Raw genomic sequence first — 24,076 nt, forward strand, 5'->3', positions numbered from 1 at the left:
ATGCTTTGCAAAAGAAAGATGTGCCATTTAGATGGACAGCAGTGGAAATTTCAACATTTGAAAAGTTGAAGGAAAAGATGACTTCAGATCCTGTGCTTGTGTTGCCTGATCTAAGGAAGTCATTTGTGGTTCAGTGTGATGCATGTGGTAACAGCATTGGGGCTCTCCTTATACAAGATGGCCGAGTTGTGGCTTATGAGAGCCGAATTCTCCACGGTGCAGAGAGGAATTTATAGGTTTATGAGAAAGAGCTCTTGGCTGTAATTCATGCACTGTCTACGTGGAAACATTATTTGTTGGGGGTTGATTTTACAATACAGACAGACCATCAGACTTTGAGGTACTTTCTGATGCAAACAAAGTTGTTAGAGAAGCATATGAGATGGGCAAATTTTGTCTCTATGTTTCATTTTCAGACTATACACATTGATGGTAAAAAGAATGTTGTGGCTGATGCACTGTCACGTAAGCCATAAATTTCAGCCGTCACTATGGTTTATCACACTAAGTTGAATGCCATGAAAGAGCAATATGCTGTTGATTCGGACTTTGCTAATGTTTATGATCAGCTTTGCAATGGCCAAAGGCATGAGCATTTTATGCTAAGAGATGAATTTTTGTTGATGCATGGACGACTGTGTGTCACAAAGCAGTTGAGTTCTAGAGTGATCATTGAAAGTCATGCCCCTCCGTATGCAGGACACAAAGGTATTGATGCCACAGTCAAGGCAATGGAGCATTTATTTTATTGGCCAGCTTTGAGGCATGATGTAGAGCAGTATGTTAGGGCATGCATCATATGTCAGAAGGTAAAGCATGATAGGCAAAGGATGCCGAGCTTGTTGCAGCCCTTGCCTATTCCAGATAGAGACCTTGGCAGAGCATTGCTATGGACTTTATCTTTAAGCTTTCTAGGACACCTACAGGGAATGATGGGATATTGACTATTATTTGCAGGTTTAGCAAACAAGCCCATTTCATTCCGGTGAGGAAGAAGATAAAGGCTGATCATATGGCACGATTATTTATGCAGCACATTTTCAAGTATCATGGTATGCTTGAGTCGATCATCAATGATCGAGACCCTCGGATGACCAGTCTATTCTGGAAGGGGTTGTTTGAGAATATAGGTACCACGCTGAAATTCTCATCATCCTTCCATCCGCAGACAGATGGTCAGCCTGAGGAAGCAAGTTCCACAATGTTGGATCTTTTGAGGTGCTATGTTTCAGACCACAAGACACAGTGGGAGCAGTATTTGCCATTGGTTGAGTTTGCATACAATAATACGGTGCATAGTTCCACTGGCAAGGCTCCATTTGAGATGGTTGAGGGTGGCAAGAAGGTTCCACCTATTTTGCACACTAAGGATAAGATCTTTGAGGCTGATCGCTTTGTGGAAAGTTTGGATGCAGTCTATGCAAAGATAAAGTATGCACTTCAAAGATCACAGGACAAGAAAAAGTGGGTAGCTGATCGCCATAGACATGCTTTGCAGTTTGCAGAGGGCGATTATATATTGCTGCGTTTCGAAAAGGCAAGGCTGAAAAAGATAAAGGGAAGAGAGAGGTTGTATCCGAGGTTAAGTATGAGATACTATGGGCCCTTTCAAGTGTTGGAAAAGGTCAGCGATGTTGCATATCGGCTGAAATTACCTCCACATTGGCAGATACACAATGCCTTTCATATCAGTTTGTTGAGACCTTTTCGTGGTGATGTGCCAGAAGATGTATCTGCTGAAATTCAACCAAAGATTGAGGAACTAGATGAGATTTTGGTACGCGAGCAGATTTTGGCACATAAGGAAAGGAAGGTCAGAGGTAAAGTTTCCAGAAGATATTTGGTGAAGTTTCAAAATTATTCACCAATGGATGCAAAATGGATGGAAGAGGATGACTTGGCAGACCATCCTCGGTTGTTGCAACTTTATCTCGATGCCTTTCGGTTAGAGCCGACTTTGGATCGGGCTTACTCAGGTTCAGCAGAGTGGGCGTCCGGAGCATTGCGTGATGCTCAAGGGGAAGGTAGCACTTCCACTCCACCAGTTTTGGATAGCTCTTGTATGTAGTGGATCTCGGATGTATTCAGCATGCATCCAAGGTACTGTGCTAACAGTATGTCTGCCATGAGGTCACTACTCGGTGTACTAGTCACTATGAGATACATGTATATGAGTATGGTTGTCACCGCGGCTCTGAGACTATACTTATGCGTGAGTTTTTGGATCAGTTTGGCATGAGTTTTTGGACCAGTTTGAAATGAGTTTTTGCATCAGTTTTGAGATCAATTTCTTATTAGTGTCAACTCAGTGATCATTTTGGGATCAATTTTTCATCAGCTTTTGCATCAGTTTCTAATCAGTTTTTTTTACCATCAGCTTGTGATCAGTTTGGAGTCACATTTGCAGCCATTTGTGATCAGTTCCATATCAGTCCATGATCAGTTTATGATCAGGTCATGCTCAGTTTTTAATAGTTTACAGTTGATTCCATGGACAGCCGCATGTAAACGAATGTCATTGACAATTCAGCCATAGTTTCGGCTCGGTTTATGCTTTATTATGGTTGTGTAGTCAACGCTGTTGAGAAACAAGAGTTTGGGATGCATCCAATGAGTTTCTGGCAACAGTTCTGGACTATTGTTGAGCTTTATGCTATGTTTATGGTGGCTGGAAAATTTCAGCAAATGGTGGGCATATGAGATAGTTAGTCAGCAGTGGCCAAAGTTGTGTTGACTATGATGCCTTGTGAAAATTCCAGTGCAGTATTGTTTGCTTTGACACACTACAATGCAATCGAGGATGATTGCAAGGATTTCAAGGGGGTGGTCTGTCACGAGGATGTGAAAATTTGATGGTTTGCTTATGTTTAATTGACATTTGATTAAAGGATGAATTAAATGTGCAATTAAAAGATGCACATGTGTTGCACATGTGAGGTGCAAGGTACTTTCTCACAGTTGAAGACCAAAGGACCCTGTGAAAAGGATGGATGTCAAAGGCAAAAGTTGTAACAAGTTACACTTGTTAGATTCTAGGTGAATTTTGGTGTCAGTTTGCCCCTAGGACTATTAATTGGCCATTAAGTGTCAATGGTGACACTAGGGACTAGGCATTAATTAATGGATTAATGCTTGTCCAAGGGTCAATTAATGCATGGGAACCACTTTGGGTTGCAAATGGCCTAGCCAATTAATTTTTGGATGGGCAAGGTCAATTTTCTAGGCATGGATTAAGGGCTGAATTAATTTTCAGGATTAATTAATTCTAAAAATTAATTAAATGGTTGGAAATTGCTAAAAATGAATTAAGAAAGCTGCCACTTGGCAAAACTTTCCCATGCAAATGGGGAAAAGGCTAAATAGGGCTGAAGGGAGAGGAAAATCTCGTTTTTTTCATTTTGGAGCTGTTGGAAAGAGGTGTTGGACTGTTACTGCCAGCTTTTGGGGCCAATTCCCAGCCATTGGAGACCATTTTGGTGATGGAGATTGCATATTCTTGACCTTGGGAAGCTGACAATTGCTGCTGATGCACTTTCTTCTGAAGATCACAGTCTCTGATGCTCCTATTGTTGTTGGTGCATCCGTTTGGGGCTGGTATAGCAAGGCAACAGCTGATTTTGATCAGTTCTTCGCGACAAAACTCAAAATTTTCTCTCTCTACAGCATTCTCTCATCTCCTTCAGCCTATGCTTAGCCCTTCTAAGCAATTCTCAGCCATTTGGAGGAGATCTCAGCCACTTTTGGTGGGCTGATCTATAATTTCTGCAGTAAAACCTAATTCGCAGCAGAAATTAGGGTTTAGCAGCCACCTTGGGATCCGTGCCAGAGATTGAAGGCTCAAGGGACTGAAATCAGCAGAGCTGATAATTGAAGATTATCAAGGGATTTCAGGAGCCATCCCATCCCAAATTGATTTGGGGCAACATTTGGCCAACCAAGGGTCAAATTGGAGAAGAAGTCCTGGGTGAAACAAGGGGCAAATGACCCAAAAGGCTTGTTGGACATTTATGACAGCAAGAGCAATTGGTTAGCAGGAGGAGATTGAAGAATCTCAAGTTGTACTCCTTCCAATTGAATGAAAGCTAAAGAAATACCGCAAGGGGCGCCAATTTTGGGGTCAACAGGGTGTCTACTATCCAAGAATGTTATGGTAAAGTGTGTATTTCATTTTATGTGCATTTATTTATTGCTGTAATTAACTCTTAAATCAGGTTATCACCACCCATTCCAAGAAGGAAGGCTGGTTTCAACCCATCAAGCAACAACTCCCTATGAAAAATAGATTTTGCACACACTACTAGAGATTGGGCTTTGTGAATGAGGAGTATCCTACCAAGACCCAGAGTTTTTCTCTTAAGAAACCTCCGCAGAGACCACTACAATTGCCTCCACTCTTGCTGCTAGAGAGTCCAGTGGAGCTACACCTTCCGATATTGTCCCATCTACTACTCTCGTCCCAGTAGCCATTGGACATGTGGTACGCGGATAACCTTAGCAACCTATATCTTTCAGTACTCCTAAAGGATTAGCTGATTGGTCTGCTAATTTCTCAACCATTGCACTCTTTGCATCCATTCATAGGTCATCCTCTACACCTCCATCTAGGACCACTTCACCTCGTTATAGAGGCATTTCATTAGCAACAATCTCCTGATGAACATACACAATGGTAACCACATCCTTAGGTTTTCCTTCTTTAGTCTTCCACTGCATTCACTCATACACGTAAAGTCATTGCACATCTTTCATTTAGCTTTTACTTTTCTGTTTTGTTTTGCTTTGAAGCATCCTACAACTTGCCCCTCTTTTGTAGATTTTGATCTCTTGTAGGGTTTTGCATTTCAGTGTAGAGCTAACATGCAGATTTGCACCAATCCTTCCGCGATTGGAGACATGGGATACACACCGATCCTTTCATGGTTTCATCTTCCTAGGAGATTTGTTCTTCTATCAGCATGGAGGCTTGCCCTCTCGAGGTAGATTATTGTGCAACATCTCTCTTGATGCTATCATGGTAGTGGCTTCTATCTTTCTCTTTCAGTCGGGGTGTGTCATTCCCATCTTCATCTATCATCATGGTTCTCAGCACCACAAGAAGTCCAACATTAGACTCCTCTTCCTCCTTCGGCCTCAACATCTAGGGTTCAAAGGGGGTTCCTACCCTTTCTTGGTATTCTATAGGATTCGGCACTTGTCTTCGACATCGGCCTCTCCTCCCCTATTGTACCTTCTCGTTTCCATTGTATGATTTAGTCATCTTTGTAAAGGGCACTTTGACAAGTAAACAATTTTCCCACGAGGGACACTATCCAAGTGGCACCTAGTGTATGCACATTCTTATCATGTAGCACTACTTTATGCATCTCATTGTGTAGAGCACACCTTGGTGGATCCTGAGCTATCTCTACTGGTGCTTCTTCACCACCTTACCACCACCTCACCATACTTTATCATCCCTTTCCATCATCATCAACACTCTCAAGTGGTTGGGTTAGCTTGTTTGTTTTGTGATGTGTTGGATCTAACCATCCCTAACCAAAAAAACAAAAAAACAAACAAAAAGTTCAATATGGTTCCATCCACCTTTGTAGGTCTTGGTAGGCCAGTGGGCTGCTGACAAACACCCTTTATCCAATACCTTGGCCTCTCTAGAGTGATCATTTGGGCCCCCTTGGTAATATAACTATTGCCTCTATAGTCTTGGTAGGCCATTGGGCAATCAACGTGCACCCTTTGTCTAATGCCTAGGTTGCTTTGGGGTGGAACACGTAAAAATGGGCTTGAGCTTTTACTCTAGTCCCTTCTCAGTTCCAATTTCGGGCTTGAGAGGGGATATTAAGCTAAAAGTTCATTACATTCTAATTAGCTCTTTAAAATAGCCCCAAAACATGTAAATTACCAAAAATTTCATTAAACAAAGAGCAGTTCTAGAGACTTTCCATGTTCCACATACAAAACCCTAATTTGGGAGGATCCTTCTACATCTATAAATAGACAAGATACCCACCATTCAGGCCAATCCTTGTCTTGCAAATTCCATACATTAGCACTCTTCCACAAGCGGTCCAACCCCTAACGACTATTGCTACATGGTCTATAGCTATCGGCTAGCCTCCCACTATTGCACTAATCAACTGCCATTATCTTCAGCAAGCTCTCATGAGAGCCATCGGCTGTTGAACAGCTCTTCCCTTGAACATTCTGTACATTCTCTCCTTTATTTACAACATTGATTCATTCACTTCAAAGTTCTCTTTCTTCTCTATTTGTGTTTGTGTTTTTGCATTTTGTGTTTGTGTGTATTGCATTAATGTCTGAGTTATTGTGTTTTAGTTGTGTTCATACATTCTGCGTTTTCTTGGTGCAAACCTTAGCATATCTTCACAACTTCAACAATCTAAGACCTAGAGAATCAGTGGAGGCATAGACTTCCAAGGTTTTGCAGTTGATGAGCAGGAGACCTCGGAGACATTCCTTTTTGCAATGGGTGCTTGAGATGTGTAGAGAGGCATGGCATTCCAACAACCATGATGGTTCACTAAACTTCTCTTGTGGCTATAGGCCACTGGAAGGCATCATTTTGGAGCGCTACACATGTTCTATGTGGATGACTAGGGCAGCTCTCAAGGGTGGTAGGTTGGGCAGCTAGCAAGGACCATATTATTGGATCAAACCCATGTTCTTCTATCTCTAAACATGCTTGCTTCGACCTGCAACCAACACTCTTGTCAAGATTTACAACTCAACCTATGAGTGCAAGGAGATGCACAAACACATTAAACAACTTTAGGTCAAAGACTTTGCGCAAGATGGTGGGATCACAAAGGAGCTTGCACATGCCCTAGGAGGGTCCAACAAGATTTCCACAAGACTCTCCATGCAAGGCAACAGTGTTTCCATTGTATGGGAGACATTTGGGTGCCTAAGGGTTAAGATTTCTTGTTAAGAAACTTTGGATCACATTGTCCACTTTTTAGTGCAACTACAAGTACCCATTGCAAAGACAATAAAAATATGTGAGAAAAGATCAAGTCATAGCTTGAATGCCAAGTGGAAGGCAAATGAGTTGAAGTACATTGGAGTAGGCCATAGCGAGCAGCTCACAAGATGCTCCAAACACCTTCCTATCTCAAATGTTGCCCAAAATAATCTTAAGTGACCAAATGTGCGACCTAGGAACAGAAAACTAATACACAAGCTACGAGGAAACTAGAGTTGTGGCTAGGGCTATGGCTTCCCTAACCAGCATATACAATATTATTTTACAATATTTTGACCAGGGTTATTCTTGAATCTTCCGTTATTGGCCAGATGGGGATCGTTAGGCATTGCAGTAACACTATTTAGTTGAAGACTGGTAACCTGTTATCAAGTTTGCCAGTGGACCCTATTTACATACTTGATTCGTTCCTCTCTTATGGCCTTTTATGGATGGTTTGGCATTCAGTAACTGTATTTGGTTGAAAACTGGTAATGCATTGTGAAGTTTCTCATTGGACCCTTTTTCCATACTTGAGAATAGTGTGTCATTTTGATGCTGGTAAACATAGTTAATTATATTTTTGAAAGGGGTCCATACAAGTCACATGTAGTGTGGCCATGAATGGCCAATGTGAGAATCAGCACAGAGATTATAAATGAGAAAACTGTTACCTGCATTTCTGATGCACCTGATCCATTCTGCGGCAGTGTTATTACATGTCTGGCATCTCGTTCGTAACCTTCCATTACTTTCTGGCACAAAAAGACCCATGAACACTTTAAACCTTGTTAAAAGTATTGAAGCATTTTTTCTCCATCTAGAAAAGTAAACATGCCATTGTTCAATGCTGTCCAACTAAATACAACCATATGGCATTCCTTAATACCTTGAGTATCACAGGATCTTTCCATGGGCCTTTGTCTGAGTTCATACAGCCACCCTGGTCTACACATGAACAAGTTCCTCCAAAAAATTCAGGCAGTTCACTGTTTACAAAAAGGTGTCCTTTGTAAGAGCAGAATGGACCCACTTGCAGTTATGTCAAGCATAAGGAACAAATAGAGGCGAATCATATACAACCAGGAAACTTAGACAAGGTTATTGATCACAAGGCTATGAAGTTCAAGCCATTAGGTCTTTCTTAGCACTATACTGTGCTGAGCTGGCTAAATAGCAAACAGGAAATGCCATGCAGACAGCAATGAAGCATATTGGTTCATAGTCAGAGAGATAGTGCCACAGAGAGAGAGAGAGAGAGAGAGAGAGAGAGATTACGACTCGCGATGGCAGAGACGAGAGAAGCGGGCGATGGCGGATCTGGTGCCCCCCTGACCACGCGACGCGATTCCAGTGTTGTGGGAGACTTCTGACCTGCGCGCGATTCAGTCTACTTCGTCGTCCACATCGTGCCCGTCATCTTTTGACCTGCTGCCCTGTCTGCAGGCGCCGCCTATTGTCCTGTTCCTTTCCGCCTGTCTTTCACGAGCAGTGGGGCACAGCACAGGGAGCGACGAATTGTTCCGTCGACAGAGCGGACGGGGTCCACACAACAGTCTGACAGGCCACGGCGTTTGCAGCAACAGGTCCCTTTCGTTCGCTGCCCCGTCAGTCATCTGCACAGCGTCTGCCCGCGGGTGCCTGCCCTGTGCATCTTGCGGTGCCGCGACAGAGAAAGGGAGCCCTAACCTGGCAGCCCGTGACTGCAACCCTGCGCAGATCAGAGAGCTGATCTGCTCCTGTACAGAGAGAGAGAGAGAGAGAGAGAGAGAGAGAGAGAGAGAGAGAGAGAGGTGTGCAAGATTTCCATCACAGCAGACAGAGATCTGTGATACAGCAGACACAGTGTGTGAGCAACAGAGAGAGAGAGAGAACGGCTGGTGCTGTTTCTGGCTCCTGTGAGCTTCTGGTGCAGCATCCAACCTGCACAAGTGGTGATACAATATGGCTGGTTTGGATATGGCCTTTCTCGACCAAACGGTGGCAGCCCTTGGTCCGGATTCTGATACAGAGGAGCCCTTGGTCCGGATTCTGATACAGAGGAACCAGAGGATCTGGTTCCTTGTACGGAGGAGATGCCCCTTGGTTCTGACTTTCAGCCTGCGGGCAAACGCACCAAGCACATTTCGGAAGAGGCCATGGATCATTAGGAACGTTCTTATGCGCAGGTTGCTTCTGATTCTGTGGATTCTCGGGATGTTGATTGGGAGCATTTGCTGGAGTTTGCCAACACTCTGCTTGGTGATTATGTTCAACATAATCATGAAGCGTATTCCGACTCTAGAACTGAAGATGTTCTGGAAGCTACTGTGGACCCGAACAATGTCCTGCGCTCCTTCTCGGTGTTTTATGAACGTGCTGTTATACTCTTCTTCAATGGCAGGATTCTAGTGCTTGCTCATATTCCCCAGTGGCTGCAGAGTCTCCTACAAGGGGAGTGTGTTGAAGAGATTTTTGTTGGGCCCCGCGGCTTTTATGAGGTACTGTTGAAATCCGAGAAGCACCATGCTGATCTACTGTCTAAACTACCACTGTTCTTTGATCGCCGTTTAGTCCATGTTGTGCCATGGCGCCCAATGGCAGATTTTCAGCGCCTGCTTCAACATGAATGCCCAGTGTGGGTTGAGGTGGAAAACTATCCGGCCGTCTATTGGCCACTGTTAAAGGATGCCATGGCTGTTGTGGGCACTGTTTTAGTCCCCCCGAGCCTAAGGGCTACGAATCGTAACCGGTTGTGTATATTATGGGACATTGCCCAAAAAAGGCCTGCTTGGTTACGTCTTAACTGCTCTAGCATGCATCCTTTGCACTTTCGACTGAAATGGGGTAACTTTGCAGGCCATTGTTTTTCGTGTGGTAAATTGGGGCATTTTATGGCCGAATGTCTAGAAAAGCAAGTGACTTCAGAGGTGGAGCATGTTTTGCGTCCCAGGGAAGACATGGTGCTTGACGCTCCGTCACAGGATGCGACCCAGCCTCCTAAAGTTTTGGATAAAGGCAAACAACATGTTTCAGGCGTGGATTCCCGTAATAATGACTGGGTGGATGTACGTGTTAAAAAAGATAAAAGGTTTGATGCTGGCATGATGGATACTATGCCTAATGCTTTGCAAGATTCCTTGCGTACTTATGCGCACAGGAAAGATATGTTGTCGTCAAAGCACCCTTCTCAAGCTAGGGTTTCTTCTGTTCCTCGCAATCCGCCCACGACGAAAGTATATTCGGATGGTCCGAAGGGCCCACCTGCTAAGTTGGCTTTCAATGCTAGAGGTAATGTGATTACCCCATGGGATCGGCGTTATCCCCGTTCCATCCCAAAGTCAATGGGTATACCGTCTACCTCTAAATCTGCCCGTCGGAACTCTTTTGCCGTGTTGGCTGATTTCTTTGACGAGGGAGTCCTTGACATTCTTGCAGAGAAGGTTAAATCGAGGCAAGTGTTGCCTTGTTCTTGATCGTCTTTTTGAAGATACATGAAAATAGCCACATGGAATGTGAGAGGCATTTGTTCTTGTAATAAGCAGCATGCCATGTGGACTTTATTGCATGAGAATCAGTGGGATGTTTTGTGTGCTGTTGAGCACAAGAGTCACGGTGAAGCAGGAAAAGTTGTGGATTGCCATGGCTTTCGCTTGTTTTATGCAGGGACTCATGCCATGCATTATTCGGGTGTGCTTATGATTGTCCATGAGAAATATAAACCTATTCTTATAAAAAATGATGTACATGGTCGTTTTGTGGTGATTGAAGTTTTATTTGAAGGAGAGATCTTATGGCTACTTGGGCTTTATGCTCCAAATGACCCTTCATCCCGCCTGGAACTTTGGAATACTTTGAAGACCTCCTTGACCCTTGGCAGACGGGGTTTCTTGATGGGGGATTTTAATATGTGTTGATCCTTCACAGTCCACATCAGAGCATTCGGTGATGGATATTCTGGAAAGCCGTGTGTGGAATGCGTTTGCTCTTGCAGTACTAAAGCAAGATCTCTAGTCCTGGCTACACCATTCTTCTACAGGATTTACTTTTCATTATGCGCAGTATACATCTACCTGGTCGTAGTTGGACCGCAAGTACATCATGCAGGATGATGCTTTTCTTCCTGAGATGCTGGAAATAGGAGTGTTGCAGCAATATGCCCTGTCGGACCATTTTCCTCTACAGCTTGAAATGCTTGTACAACCCATTGCACCTTTTAAGCATTTTCTGGATAGACTCCCTCTGCGTTTCAACTCATCTTATTTGAAGCATTCCATCTTTCAGGGTTACATGCAGCAATTGATTGACAGATTTTTATTGGACTTCCCTTCTCAGGGCAATGCTTCTTTTGAACGATTGCTCTCTAATGTGCAGCGGATTGCACGGCAGTGTGGGATCCATCATGCTTCTCTTTGTTGGTGGCGTCGACACGCCGCGGAGGAATTACTGGTTTTGGTTCGCTCTCTGCTGGTGGAGACTCCAGATGATGTATTTCTGCTGCCATTGGCTATGCATTTGGCTGATCTTCTTAAAGAGTTTCAGTTGAAATCTTATCAACATGCCAAATTGCAAAATTTGACAAAGAATTTGCAAGATAGTGCTTGTCAAACTCATAAGTTCTTTCATGCTCTTCATGCATCTCCAACTCGAGAGAATATGACTAGACTCTAGAATGCAGAAGGTCAAATGATCACTGATCCTCAGACTATCGTGAATATGTGTAGGAATTATTTTCTCGACCTTCTTGGTTTTGATCCTTCACCTTTGGATCAAACTACTCATGCCTGCTCAGTTTTCTATGATTTGGTTCGCAATTAGGTTCCACAGGACATATAAACTACTTTGGAGTCAGATATTTCTGAGGCAGAGGTTATGGATGTTTTGTTACACTTGCCCAAGGATAAAAGTCCCGGTTGGGATGGTCTCACCAATGAATTCTTTGAGGTTTTTGCTACCAGTCTGGTAAAACCATTGACGGCCATGTTTCAATAGGTTTGGGAAATAGGGTTCATACCTTCCTCATGGAAAGGACTTATCAAACTGCTTCCGAAACTTCCTTTGCCGTGTATGTTGACACATTGGCGACCAATTTCCTTGATGGGTTCGATGTATAAAATCTTTTCCAAAGTAATGGCGAATCGGCTCCATAAGCATCTTCTTGCCATTGTACATACTCTTCAATACAGATTCATTAAGGGCCGAAACATCTTGCATAATGTCTTGAATGTGCAATTGGCTGTTGACTATGCGAGGCACTCCAATCACGAGGTGGTATTGATTCAATTGGACCTAGAAAAAGCGTTTGATTATTTAGACTGGTCCTTCATTGCAGACCTTATGTCTACTATGGGCTTTGGTACTCGGATGGCTCGTTTGATTTATACCATAAGTGTTGTGGCTTCTTCGCGTGTTACGGTGAATGGTGGTGTTACCGAGCCTTTTGTCCTTGCACCCTCTGTGAGATAGGGTTGCCCTCTGAGTCCTCTCTTTTTTGCCCTGGCGACTCATCCGGTGCTTTCGATGTTATCTCATATGGCAGCTTCTACTCAGTTGGCTGGATTGTCTCTTCCTTTTGGCTAGCACTTCATTAGTCAATCACTGGCTGATGATAGCTTTATGATCTTGCGTGCGGATAAGGATAATCTTCGCAAAGCATTGGATGTATGGACTCTCTTTGGGCATGCTTCTGGTCTTCTCAGTTGCACGCAGTCAGATTTGCAGTCACTGGACTGGCAGGGAAGGGTTGTTCCCCGTGGTTCCATTGTCAGGCATCTTGGGTATCCTTTGGGTGTAGATGTTCGGCCGAAGCAACTGCTAGAGTGGATTTCACAAAAACCGATAACTAAGTTTCTGTATTGGAAGTCACAGGCTTGGCCTTTTCATGTTCACCTCAAAGTGGCTCAGACAATTATGTTGCCAATGCTCGCATATTTCTTGCCATTGCTGCCTTGGACTACTACTACATTGAATGCTCTTACTCAGTGCATTCGTTTCATGTTATGGAAGAAGGACTCCTTACATGCAGGTATTTCATGGATCTCTTGGTCGCATGCATGTGCCCCCAAACGCATGGGTGGTGGGGTTATTTTGGATGCCGAAACCCATATGATAGCACTCCGATGGTCTCTTTTTCGTGCCATGTGCCTAGATCATCACCCTGGGTCTTGATAGCCCGTTATTTTCTTGAGAATCAGGGGTTTGTGCATGGTAATACTCAAATTCGGAGCTCCTGGTGGCATGTTCTTAATGCAGACTCTCGGTTCTCTAGTCCTTCATCATCCCTGCTTGCTCATTTGGTATGTTCCCGGAAATTGGTTCTCCAGAAGGCTCAATGGCACCCAGCCGAGGATTGATTAGCTACTAACTCTTTTCAACAGGAACTGTTGGCAGCCTCGCGATTACTCTCATGGGAAGGCAAACATGAGCTCAGACCAAAATTTAATCGTATGGCACATTTGGGCTTGACTTCAGTTTGCAGATGCCACTCTTGCTAGTCGCAATGTGTTGATATCGTTTCACACAGCCAGAAGGCGCTTCAGGATTCCTCGCGGATACCGTGATTTACGGGGACAGCTTTTGATGGTGCTCCAGAGCAGACAACCCTTTCCTGCCCTTGCTTCGGATCGTCCCTGGCAAGACTGGGACCTTGCAGGTCGCTTGAATTTGGAAAAGGCCTCAACTAACCAGGTGTATCATCTTTTGATTAACGATCATCAATGGCTGGTTACTAAAGCCAATACTGTATGGGGATTGCGTAAATCTCGGTCATGGTGGAAGGCAACTGTGATGGAGGGCTGGATGAACAAGACTCCTTTCAAATGCAAGGTCTTTCTTTGGCGGGTCATGATCGGTGGTCTTCCGCTTGCTTCAGTCCTTTCCAAGCGTCGAATCTCCAATGGCAATTGTTTCTTTTGCACCACCAGTGTGGAATCGGCCCGTCATCGATTTATTTCTTGCCCGCTTGCCAAGAAAATCTGGTCACTCTTGTCGGCAATTTGGAGAGCAGTGGTTGGTTTCTCACTAAGCCCTTTTGACTAGGTTTTTGCGTGGCCCAAATACCCTACACCGGCTCAGCCACATATGAAGATCTTGTTTCACTTTCTTAGATACTGGGGCTTTTGGCACAATTGGATCACTCGGAATGCTTTTCTGTTTGATTCGGCCTATAATGTTCAGGGACATATTGCTAGGCTTAAAGGCCTATTGCATTGGCAAATAGATCTCATTCAGCAAATAGATCTCATTCGGCACTCTGACTTACTTCCTAGGGAGGACTTACTTCCCTGGCATATGGCAATTTCCTCTGAGTTGTTGCCATGACTTTTTGTAATTCTGTTGGAGTTTAGTGCTTTAGAGAGCCAGAGAGATTACACGCGATGGCTTAGAGCCATCGTGTATCTTGTAACCATGTCAACTTGTACCTTTTTTTCGTAATTAATACAATTACCTTTTACGAAAAAAAAAGATAGTGCCACAGTGGAGGAAAAGTCATGTCCTGCTCTATGTCAAGGGCTCTGCACCACTAGAAGGAGCCTACCATATTTGACTAAAAGGAAGCAGTTAATCTCCTTGTGGTTTGACGTGAGGCTGCAAGGGTTGATTTTTTTTTGGCTAAATTGCACAGGCACAAGTCATTCCTTAAAACATGTAGAGATGTCCCCTTATTCCTTAGCCAATTGGCTAAGTGCCCCAGCAGTCTTTCTTCCAGCACTGTAATTGTCGTTTGTGAAGCTTGAATCTATTACACTCAGTTTTGGTGGATGAAACAAGGGTTTGACTAGCAATGTATTTTTTCCCAACAAAAGGAGAATTGCATGGAGTTTCCCTCAGCAATAATCATCACTAAGTTGAAAACATTAAAGAATCCAAAATCCTAGAGATTTTCATTCATAACACACATAATAATATGAAGAGTATTTCGAAATATAAAACAACATACCCTGGTCCTATTACCTCCAAAAGTTTACTTTGGTACTTGTTTCCCAGAACCTGCAAGCAAACAAATCAGCTTGGGGTTGGACAATATGATCATGCACCATAGTCGAAATTCAAAATTGCAATGAAAATATAGAAACTTTTCATTCATATATGCACAGAATGAAGTTAACAGATCATTTATTCACATATACAGATGGCTTTACAGAATATAAAAGCAAAAACGTGAGTAAAAGAGTCAGTATAGCTTATTCATCATGTACAAATGGCTTTCTAGATTACAAGAAAGAAAGATCATTGACAGAGTCTAATCATCTCAGAGCCAAAGATAAGCAAAATTAATGGAGGATATTATTATGATAAGCTTGGAGGAATTCAAAAAGCATAAGATCCCATGATATCTAGAGCAAGAAATGTCAAGGATGTTTGCAGACGATACAGCTGCATAGTTATTTTTATCAAGACTAGAGACTGTTGCTCCTGCTGATGGAGGAATTTGGCAGCCTAGCATTCACTAGATTTTTTGGCAGAACTGAGCTACAGGGTTTGGGGGAGGTTTTGGGGTCAGATTTGCAGCTGTTATTATCCAGGCCTGGATATCAATATCTGCAGGATTTCACGAAATCGTTCCAGCTACTGTCGTCAAAATGAATAAATCGTAATACTTACTTGAACTTTGCTCTAAAAATTGCTGATTCAAGGTTTTCCTACAGAAATGAAACTTCTTTCTACTTTACAAAAATATTGTCTGTTTTATGATAGACCACGTTGCAGACTATACATTTTGTAAGTTTATTTTCAAAGAACTTAGATACTGCATATAACATTTCGGGATTAACACAGTTCCATTATATGGAATCGCCCGATTTTGATTAGCATTCAGTGCCGCTTGCCAATGACAATAAGACGGCAGGGGCAGATTTGCAGTAGTTGTGGCATAATCTGTTAAGGGTAATCATCAAGTAAGGTAGGTTGAAATCAATATAGCATTCAAGTTGCTCCAAGCTGACTTTACATTGGACAAAGAGAAGTGTCGCAATGATGAGCCGTGAGCATGTGTGATCTCTGCCAGTCCCTCCTCAGTGTGCTGCCACTCCGTGCCAACCAGCAGCTGCCATCACCCACTTCCGCAAGGCCCACCACCCTCCCACCTGGGCTCCCATGACTAGATCCATCAACACCCCTCTCCCCATAGGCTGTATCTCGTCGCCTCCCCCTCCCTGACACCTCCCAACCCATCAGTCCACCTCCCACCCTACAGACGGCTCACTACCACAGGCAGGTCGCCAGGCCCAGCTGGTTACCTCTGCACCATCCATCCTCCCCCCTCCCCCACCTACCCAAAAAAAAAAAAAAAAAAAAAAAAAAAACATCCTGCCACAGGTTGGCTGTTCTGATTACTTGGTGCTGCCCCCTCCCCTCAAGGTAATCTTCTGCCAAAGTGAGACATACCATAAAGATACCCTGACCAATCAGTATCGCTTCCGCGATCTACACGGTACCGATGCACAGGGTGGAACGAAGCCAATTGCGAAGCTGTGCCCTAGATGGAGAGTGCCCGATGACCTTACCAAAGATATCATCACAGTCTCCTCTAGTTCCTTTTCCATGGTGTGAACAGACAAGAGCTGCTCCTCCGTGAGGGTGACACGCAAGGCGTGTGATTGGGGTGCAATTGCAGAGTGCTCCAGTGTCCGGACCAGGGTTTTCCATTGCAGGTCTTCATAATCATGTAAACAAGAACACATTGTAAAAGTAGTTTCTGACCAATCACTTATCTATGTACAAATTAACATGGATTATTTTTGAGAATCTGTAACTAGTATGGGATTGAATTACTATTAGATTTACCCATATTTGTTTGATAACCATTTTCCACAAAGTATATCTTGGTATGCTACTTGTAATTCCCTAGTATGGGCTGTAGGGAATTGAATTCCCCAGTTGAGTGGCTTGTGATTTCCTACTACGGTATGTGGGGAACTAGATTCCCTAGATATATGACCTATGAATCCCTAGTTCAAGATGTGGGAAAGGGAATTCCCTAGTTATGTGTGGGGAATTCATATATGCATACCTAGGATTCCCTACTATGAGACATGGGAAACGTAATTACCTAGTTATATATAGGGAAGACATATGAAGAGCTTTAGAGCTTGTTGGTAGCTCCCCATAGCCTCCACGAAGAGAGTCATTTACACGATTTTGTGGTATAGCGGCTTAACTATTGAGAGCTTTGAGCTCCACAACAAACTCCCTTACTATCCAATCACCCTTTTCACGGATTCGTTGTGGAGTACCAAGAGTTGGTAGAGGATTTTGGGTGCCTCTTCAGCACTCCCACCTTCTTTTACTAATGTAGTGATAGCCGCAAGGGTTCCGAAAGTACGGGTGGCAATGGAAGATACAAGGAACATTTTAAAGTTTTTAGAGATTTGAGTCTAATAGGCACACCTTTAGAAAGCAAATCGTTTCAGCAGGGCAACCTAGTCAATGTGTGCGATGTCATGGCTTTGGGCAACACGCCGCAAAGTGTACTCGCTTTGGTGCGAGGGCAACTTAGTAGGTGGTTGCATAGGTGGATAACGAGGGATTCACGAGGGTCCAATGGCGTCAAAGAGGGAGGAGAGTACTATTGAGCTAAAACTACATCAGCCTGACTTAAACAGCCCCAAAGCACACCATGCTTAATTAATGAAGAAACCTTATTATTTTAAAAAGAAATGCAATCCTAGAGAGTTGCTATGTCCCAAATGCCAAACCCTAATTTGGGGGCCCCAAACTTGCTATAAATAGGCCTGCAACCCACCACTCTCCCTCAATCTTGTTTTTGCAGGGTTTAGAAGCCATATTTCTACTTCCCACACCCTGTTTGCGAAGTAAATCACAGTCAGATCTTCCCCTTGTTGTATGCATCTTCCAATGTACCTTTCTTTCCGCTTCCATTGAGTGCACCCCATTTACCGCCACACACCACACTGAGGGATTTTGCACACCTAGGCGCAACCTTTACAACCTCTATATACATGTTTCCAAGTGGTGTGCCTGTGACCGAGACTCAACCTCCCACACATATACTTTCAAGTTATCCCTATTGCGGTGCATCCCAGACATACTCGAGTGTGGATTGTTTGGTACCACAGTTTGCTTCTATGGCATTACCAAGTGTACCATCTATGAAGATATGCTAGGGTTTGCATTGAGGAAACACAACATGCACCACCAAGATTGAAACACAAGAACTTTAGACAGAGACAAGTAAAACTCAAATTCTAAACGTAAAACGTAAAAACTCAAAACTCAAGCACAGAGAGAAGAGACTCTAAAGTGACCAGAGACGGATCCTGAGTACTCTAACCACCAATGGAAGATATGAGAGTAGTGAATAATGAAGGATAGCAGACTGGTCACCAAAACACAATACTTGGAGGTTCAAATCTGGTAAATGCAACAACGTACCACCAAAGGAAGGCTGAAAACTGACCACCCGAAGAAGGCAAAAAGGCAAAGGTTAGAGGCTCATGCAGTACCAGAGAGGCAATCCTCTCTCTCTCAAGCTCCCGGTCATACACGTGGATCGGTTGCCTTTCTTAGAGAAAGGCAACGACAAGCCGATGTTGAGATTGCACGCACGGTGATCGAGTGCAATCTTGCATTCAACATCCTAAAGCATGAGCAATGGAAGAAGATAGTGAGAACCATCGCCAATGTGGGCCCATGTGAAGGATGGAGCGGCGTCTCATACAATGATATGAGGATGAAGAAGATTGATGAAGAGAAGGAGAGGATTGATAAAGCCCTTGATCCTATTCGGGCCGCATGGACAAAATATGGTTGCTCTATTCTCACCGATGGATGGAGTGACTGTAAGAAACGGGGTATCATCAACATACTCATTTCATGTCCACTTGGCACATATTTTTTGCAGGCCGTAGACACCGGCAAGAGGGGAAGAAAAACGACCGGCCCATTCATCTACCGCCACATTTAGCAAGCTATCATTGAGATACACATTGCCTTTTTAAAGTTACTTTCATTATTCATGAATCGTAATTAGAATTTTCAAGTCATGATTGATGATTCATCTCTCCCCAAAGCTTTTAAAATTTGTGCCATGTATGATGTGCTTGTAGGTGGGCCCATTGAATGTGGTGCAAGTTGTGACAGACAATGCATCCAATTGTAGGCGCATGGGCCGTTTGCTTGAGGCCGAGTTTCCTTCGATCGTGTGGACTCCATGTGCAAGTCATTGTTTGGACTTGCTCATGGAGGACATCGAGAAGCTAAAATGGGTGAAGAGGGTGGCACACAAGGCTACATCTGTTGTCACCTTCTTCACGGTGAAGGTGAAGGTGCTTGCGATGTATCGCGAGCATAGCAATGTTGAGTTGAAGAAGCCTTCTTCAACTCGGTTTGCTTATATGTGGTTATTATTGGAGCGGCTTTATGAGGTGTGGTCCACCCTAAGTCAAACAATGGTGTCCACTCTATGGAATGAGTGGGATGAGTATGAGACAAAGGAGGCGAAAGCCATGCAGGTGTTGTGCCTTGATAAGCAGTTTTGATAGAAAGTCCGTGCCATTATGATTGCCGTGAATCCCTTTATAGGATGTTGTGTATGACTGATTGCGAGGGGTCCACCATGGGCCTTCTCATTCACTTCTTCAGAGCGGCATTGGTGGAGGTATAGGCTTGCACGATGATCACAGATTCTCAGCTTGCATACATCCTAGAGATAGCAAAGAGGAGATGGGCATGGATGCATAGGCCCATCCATGGTTTTGCAACATTGGTGCATCCGGCCTACAAGTCACCGGCGATCATGGATGATAGAGAGCTCCAGTCAGATCAGCTTGCATATTTGACTCGTGTGGTCCCCATAGATGACCACAACACAGTCGTAGAGGAGCTTGGATGCTATGCAGGACATGTGGCATTTTCTTCTCCCACTTGTTGGAGAAGGGAGTCACTTGTAAAGCCTCTATTTTGGTGGCAAAATTTAGGATATGTGCTGGAGACTCTTCAGCCCTTGGCCATGAGAGTCCTTGCGCAGGATTGCTCTTTGGGTGCATGTGAGAGAAACTGGAGTGTCTATTCTCTCATTCACACGAAGATTCGCAATCGTCTTAGCACACGACAGTTAGAGCAGCTAGTCTATTGCTGCACTAACTTGCGCATGATGAAGGGCATGATAAGTATGGGTAGTCCAAAGCAGGTAAACACCTAACCATAAAATGATAAGTCAAGTTTAATTTGTAAATTTGTTGGTTTCAACTTGTTACTTTATAGTATTATACTCAACAATTTAGTATTTATAATCTATTATCTTATGTGCATTGTGTAGGTAAATGTTGATACATTCAAGTTGACGGACGACACTCTTGCGAGTGTACATCAGGAGGTCGATGAGGAGGAGTAGATCTTTGCAGAGCTCTATAGAGAGCAGACACTTGTGACACTCGTAGTTAGCGTGCTCGTGGGCGAGGAGTTCGAGTTGCCAGTAGGGGCATGGTCATTCGGCACCCTCCAAGATCTACGAGGGGTGGTTCAGGTAGTTTGCAGACATATATGAGGCGGGGCTCTAGTAGCTCTCGTCCAGTCCCTGATGATGACATTCCCCCCTTGCCTATGGTTAGACCATCATTGCCTAGGGAGCCATCATTTGATGATGATGGTAACCTTATCAGTGAGGATGCGTATAAGAGTGCCTCATCATTCGATGACGAGGAGTCATCTTCAAACTCTCTTGATGAGCACTTAGATGATGATGATGATGATGATGATGATGATAGTGTCAAGATTGTGGGAGAGAAGGAAGGAGTCTCGCTTGAAGCTTTCTTGCTTGCACAATGGGGAAAGACACACAAGGGTGGAGGCTGAAAACAGTTTTCCTCTTCTTAGTTGTGTAAGCCAAAAGAACTCAAGTACAAAGAAATAGAAGAACCCTCTATATGGGTCTCAAAACCAAACTCAACTAACTAAGGTGGCATACTAACTGAGCCACGAACTAGAGTAGATAAGGATAGCTATCATGTAGCTATTATTCATGGGCGGTGTACCAACCGCGTCTGCAACTGACAAGTCGGTGACATAAATACACAACGGTCACCCTGGCGTATCACGAGTGGAGCTCGATATCTCAACACTCCCCCTCGAGCTCAATCCCAATTCTTGCACACCAAGCAGGTCTCTGAACTTGCACAGCTTCTCTGCGCCCAATGCCTTCGTGAATATGTCAGCTACCTGATCCTCTGTGCTGACATAAACTAGATCAATAAGACCTAGTAAAACCCTCTCTCGCACATAGTGATAATGCACCTCAATGTGCTTTGTTCTAGCATGATAGACTGGGTTATTTGCCAAGTGTATACTACTCATGTTGTCACAATAAATGACAACTGGCCCATCTGTAGACTGATACATATCATAAAGTAGCTTATGCAACCAAGCTACCTCACATGCAGCCATTGCTGCACCCCTGTATTCAGTCTCTGTGCTCGACAAGGCAACTGTAGGCTGTTTCTTGCTGCTCCAAGTGACTGCAGCACTGCCAAAAGAGAATACATATCCACTGGTAGATCGTCTATCAGAAATACTACCAGCCCAATCAGCATCAGTGTATCCATGCAACTGTATCTGAACCCCAGTCTCATAAAATAGTCCATACTGCAATGTGGACTTCACATACCTGAGTATGCGTCTAGCCGCATCCAAATGTGGTTTCCTTGGAGCCTGCATAAACTGACTTACCAATCCAACAGCATAGCTCAAATCTGGCCTGGTAATAGTCATATAAATCAAACTTCCTACTATGCGTCTGTACATAGTAGGGTCTTCTAGAAGCTCACCTGCATCTGTGCTCAACTTCACATTTTGCTCCAAAGGAACTGAAATAGGCTTAGAGCCTGTCATCCCATATTTGGACAGCATGTCCAATCCATACTGCCTCTCCAAGAGCTGTATCCCACTTGGTGATCTAATCACCTCAATGCCCAAGAAATAACGCAGCTCTCCCAAATCCTTCATCTCAAACTTCTGCTTCAATAGCATTTTCACATGAAGGATATCTTCATCACTGTCACCTGTCATAATCAAATCATCAACATAAATGACAAGTAGCATAATACCTTTCTTTGTTTTTCTCACATAAAGTGAGAAATCTGCCTTGGAAATCTGAAAGCCAATAGTGACAAGATACTGTCCTATCTTGTCAGACCATGCTCTAGGTGCTTGCTTCAAGCCATACAAGGCTTTCTTCAACCTGCAAACAAACTCAGGATGAACAACATGCACATAACCTGGTGGCTGCTCCATATAGACCTCTTCTTGCAAATCACCATGCAAGAAGGCATTCTTTACATCCATCTGATGTAAAGACCATCCCTTTGATGCAGCCATAGCAATGACTGCTCTTACAGTTGCCATCCTTGCAACTGGACTGAATGTTTCTTCATAGTCAATGCCATATGTTTGTGCATACCCCTTGACTACTAATCTTGCCTTATATCTGTTCACAGAACCATCTGCATTGTGCTTCACCTTATAAACCCACTTTCAGCCAATTGCATTCTTACCTTTAGGCAAAGGTACTAACTCCCATGTAGCATTTGCTTCCAAGGCATCCATTTCTTCATCCATGGCTTTCTCCCATTTTTCTTTTCCCATGGCTTGCTCAAAAGATGTGGGTTCTGGTTCCTGTATCACTTTGACCATATATGCATAGTGAATGGCTGTAAATCCATCATATTTCAGCCTATCCACAGGATACCTAGCTCTCGTAGACCTGCGCAAAGTAGGTTCACTCCCAGGTGCTCTCAAAACATCCCTGGTCTTCCTTACTCCAGGTGTAACAATAGAAGGAATACCCAACTCATCATCAATGCTCTGTTCTGAGCCACTGGATTCACCATCCACATAAGAGTGACCTGCATTCACATCAAACATGGGCTGATCAACCTTCTCTTTTCCTTTTCGTGATACCTGCATACCACTATCTGCATTGCTTTGAGAAGATTCTCCTGATCTCAATCTGCCTGTCCACGGCAAAGAATGTGAACCACTGCTAGAGAACGCTCCAGGTCCACTAATATTTTGTGACTGCTGCTGTGAATTCTGTGCAGCATTACCATTTTGTGCATCTACATCATCAATCACATTTACTGGTTTATACCAGCTACTCATCTCATCAAAAACAACATCTCTGCTCACTGTAAACTTACGAGTAGAAGGGTTATAGCATCTATACCCTTTTTGCTGCAGAGAGTAACCAATAAAGATGCACTTCTCAGCTTTTGGATCCAACTTGGATCTCAACTCATCTGGCACATGTACATAGGCAATGCAACAAAAAATTTTCAAATGAGAAATATCTGGTTTCCTACCAGTATACCTCTCCTCTGGAGTCATCCCATGTATTGCTACAGTGGGAGTCATGTTCATTATATAGACTGCTGTAGCAACTGCTTCAGCCCAATAAAAATCTGGCAAGTCTTTTTCATTGAGCATAGCACGAGATACCTCTCCGATATGCCTGTTTTTCCTTTCTGCAATTCCATTTTGTTGTGGGGTATAACTGCATGAATATTGCTGCTTTATGCCATGCTCCTGCAAGAACTTTGCAAACTCATTTGAGAGGTACTCTCCCCCTCCATCTGACCTTAGGCATTTTATTTGCAGACCTGTTTCTTTTTCAGCCATAGCTTTAAGGGTTTTGAAATACCCAAAAACTTCACTTTTCTTTTTCATAAAATACACCCAAACTTTTCTGCTATAGTCATCAATAAAAGTGACAAAATAATGACAGCCTCCAAGAGATGCAGCTTTAGTAGTCCACACATCAGAGTGGATTAATTCCAATGGCTTCTCACTCTCTTGAACATGTCTAGGAAATGGTTTCCTTGCCTGTTTTCCAAACTGACAGGCTTCACATACCTTATGCATTTCTGCAACCTTGAATTTCGGCAAACCTGCAACAATATTTTGGGCCTGCATTGATTTAAGTCCCTGTACATTAACATGACCAATGCGTTTATGCCAGATATCAATATCTGCAACTACACCGGTCCCATGTGCAAACATTACTGCACTCAATTCATCCATGAGGATTAAATCTGACCTGCAAGCCCTGCTCAACCATTTGACCAACAGAAACCAGATTCTTGGTGATATTCGGGACATGAAATA

General features: G+C 43.6%; 1 protein-coding gene and 2 pseudogenes across 4 annotated transcripts in view; 2 read left to right on the forward strand and 1 right to left on the reverse strand.

The window, feature by feature from the left end:
* Positions 1–24,076, reverse strand: part of LOC148012117 (phosphatidylinositol/phosphatidylcholine transfer protein SFH3-like) — a 114,542-nt gene that overhangs the window by 13,983 nt on the left and 76,483 nt on the right. For all 4 annotated transcript variants that reach the window (XM_087669342.1, XM_087669341.1, XM_087669338.1 and 1 more), the window contains 3 exons: positions 14,898–14,947; positions 7,869–7,968; positions 7,654–7,734 (listed from right to left, as the gene is read on the reverse strand). In XM_087669342.1, the coding sequence (XP_087525468.1) occupies positions 7,654–7,734; positions 7,869–7,968; positions 14,898–14,947 (231 nt within the window). The remainder of the gene's footprint in view (positions 1–7,653; positions 7,735–7,868; positions 7,969–14,897; positions 14,948–24,076) is intronic.
* On the forward strand, positions 18,339–18,950 carry LOC148012118 (uncharacterized; annotated as a pseudogene).
* LOC148012119 (uncharacterized) lies at positions 19,084–20,312 on the forward strand (annotated as a pseudogene).

This window comes from Lygodium microphyllum, chromosome 27 (genome assembly GCF_053477565.2).
Source record: "Lygodium microphyllum isolate KBCC chromosome 27, Lygodium_microphyllum_v1.1.10, whole genome shotgun sequence".
NCBI lineage: Eukaryota > Viridiplantae > Streptophyta > Polypodiopsida > Schizaeales > Lygodiaceae > Lygodium > Lygodium microphyllum.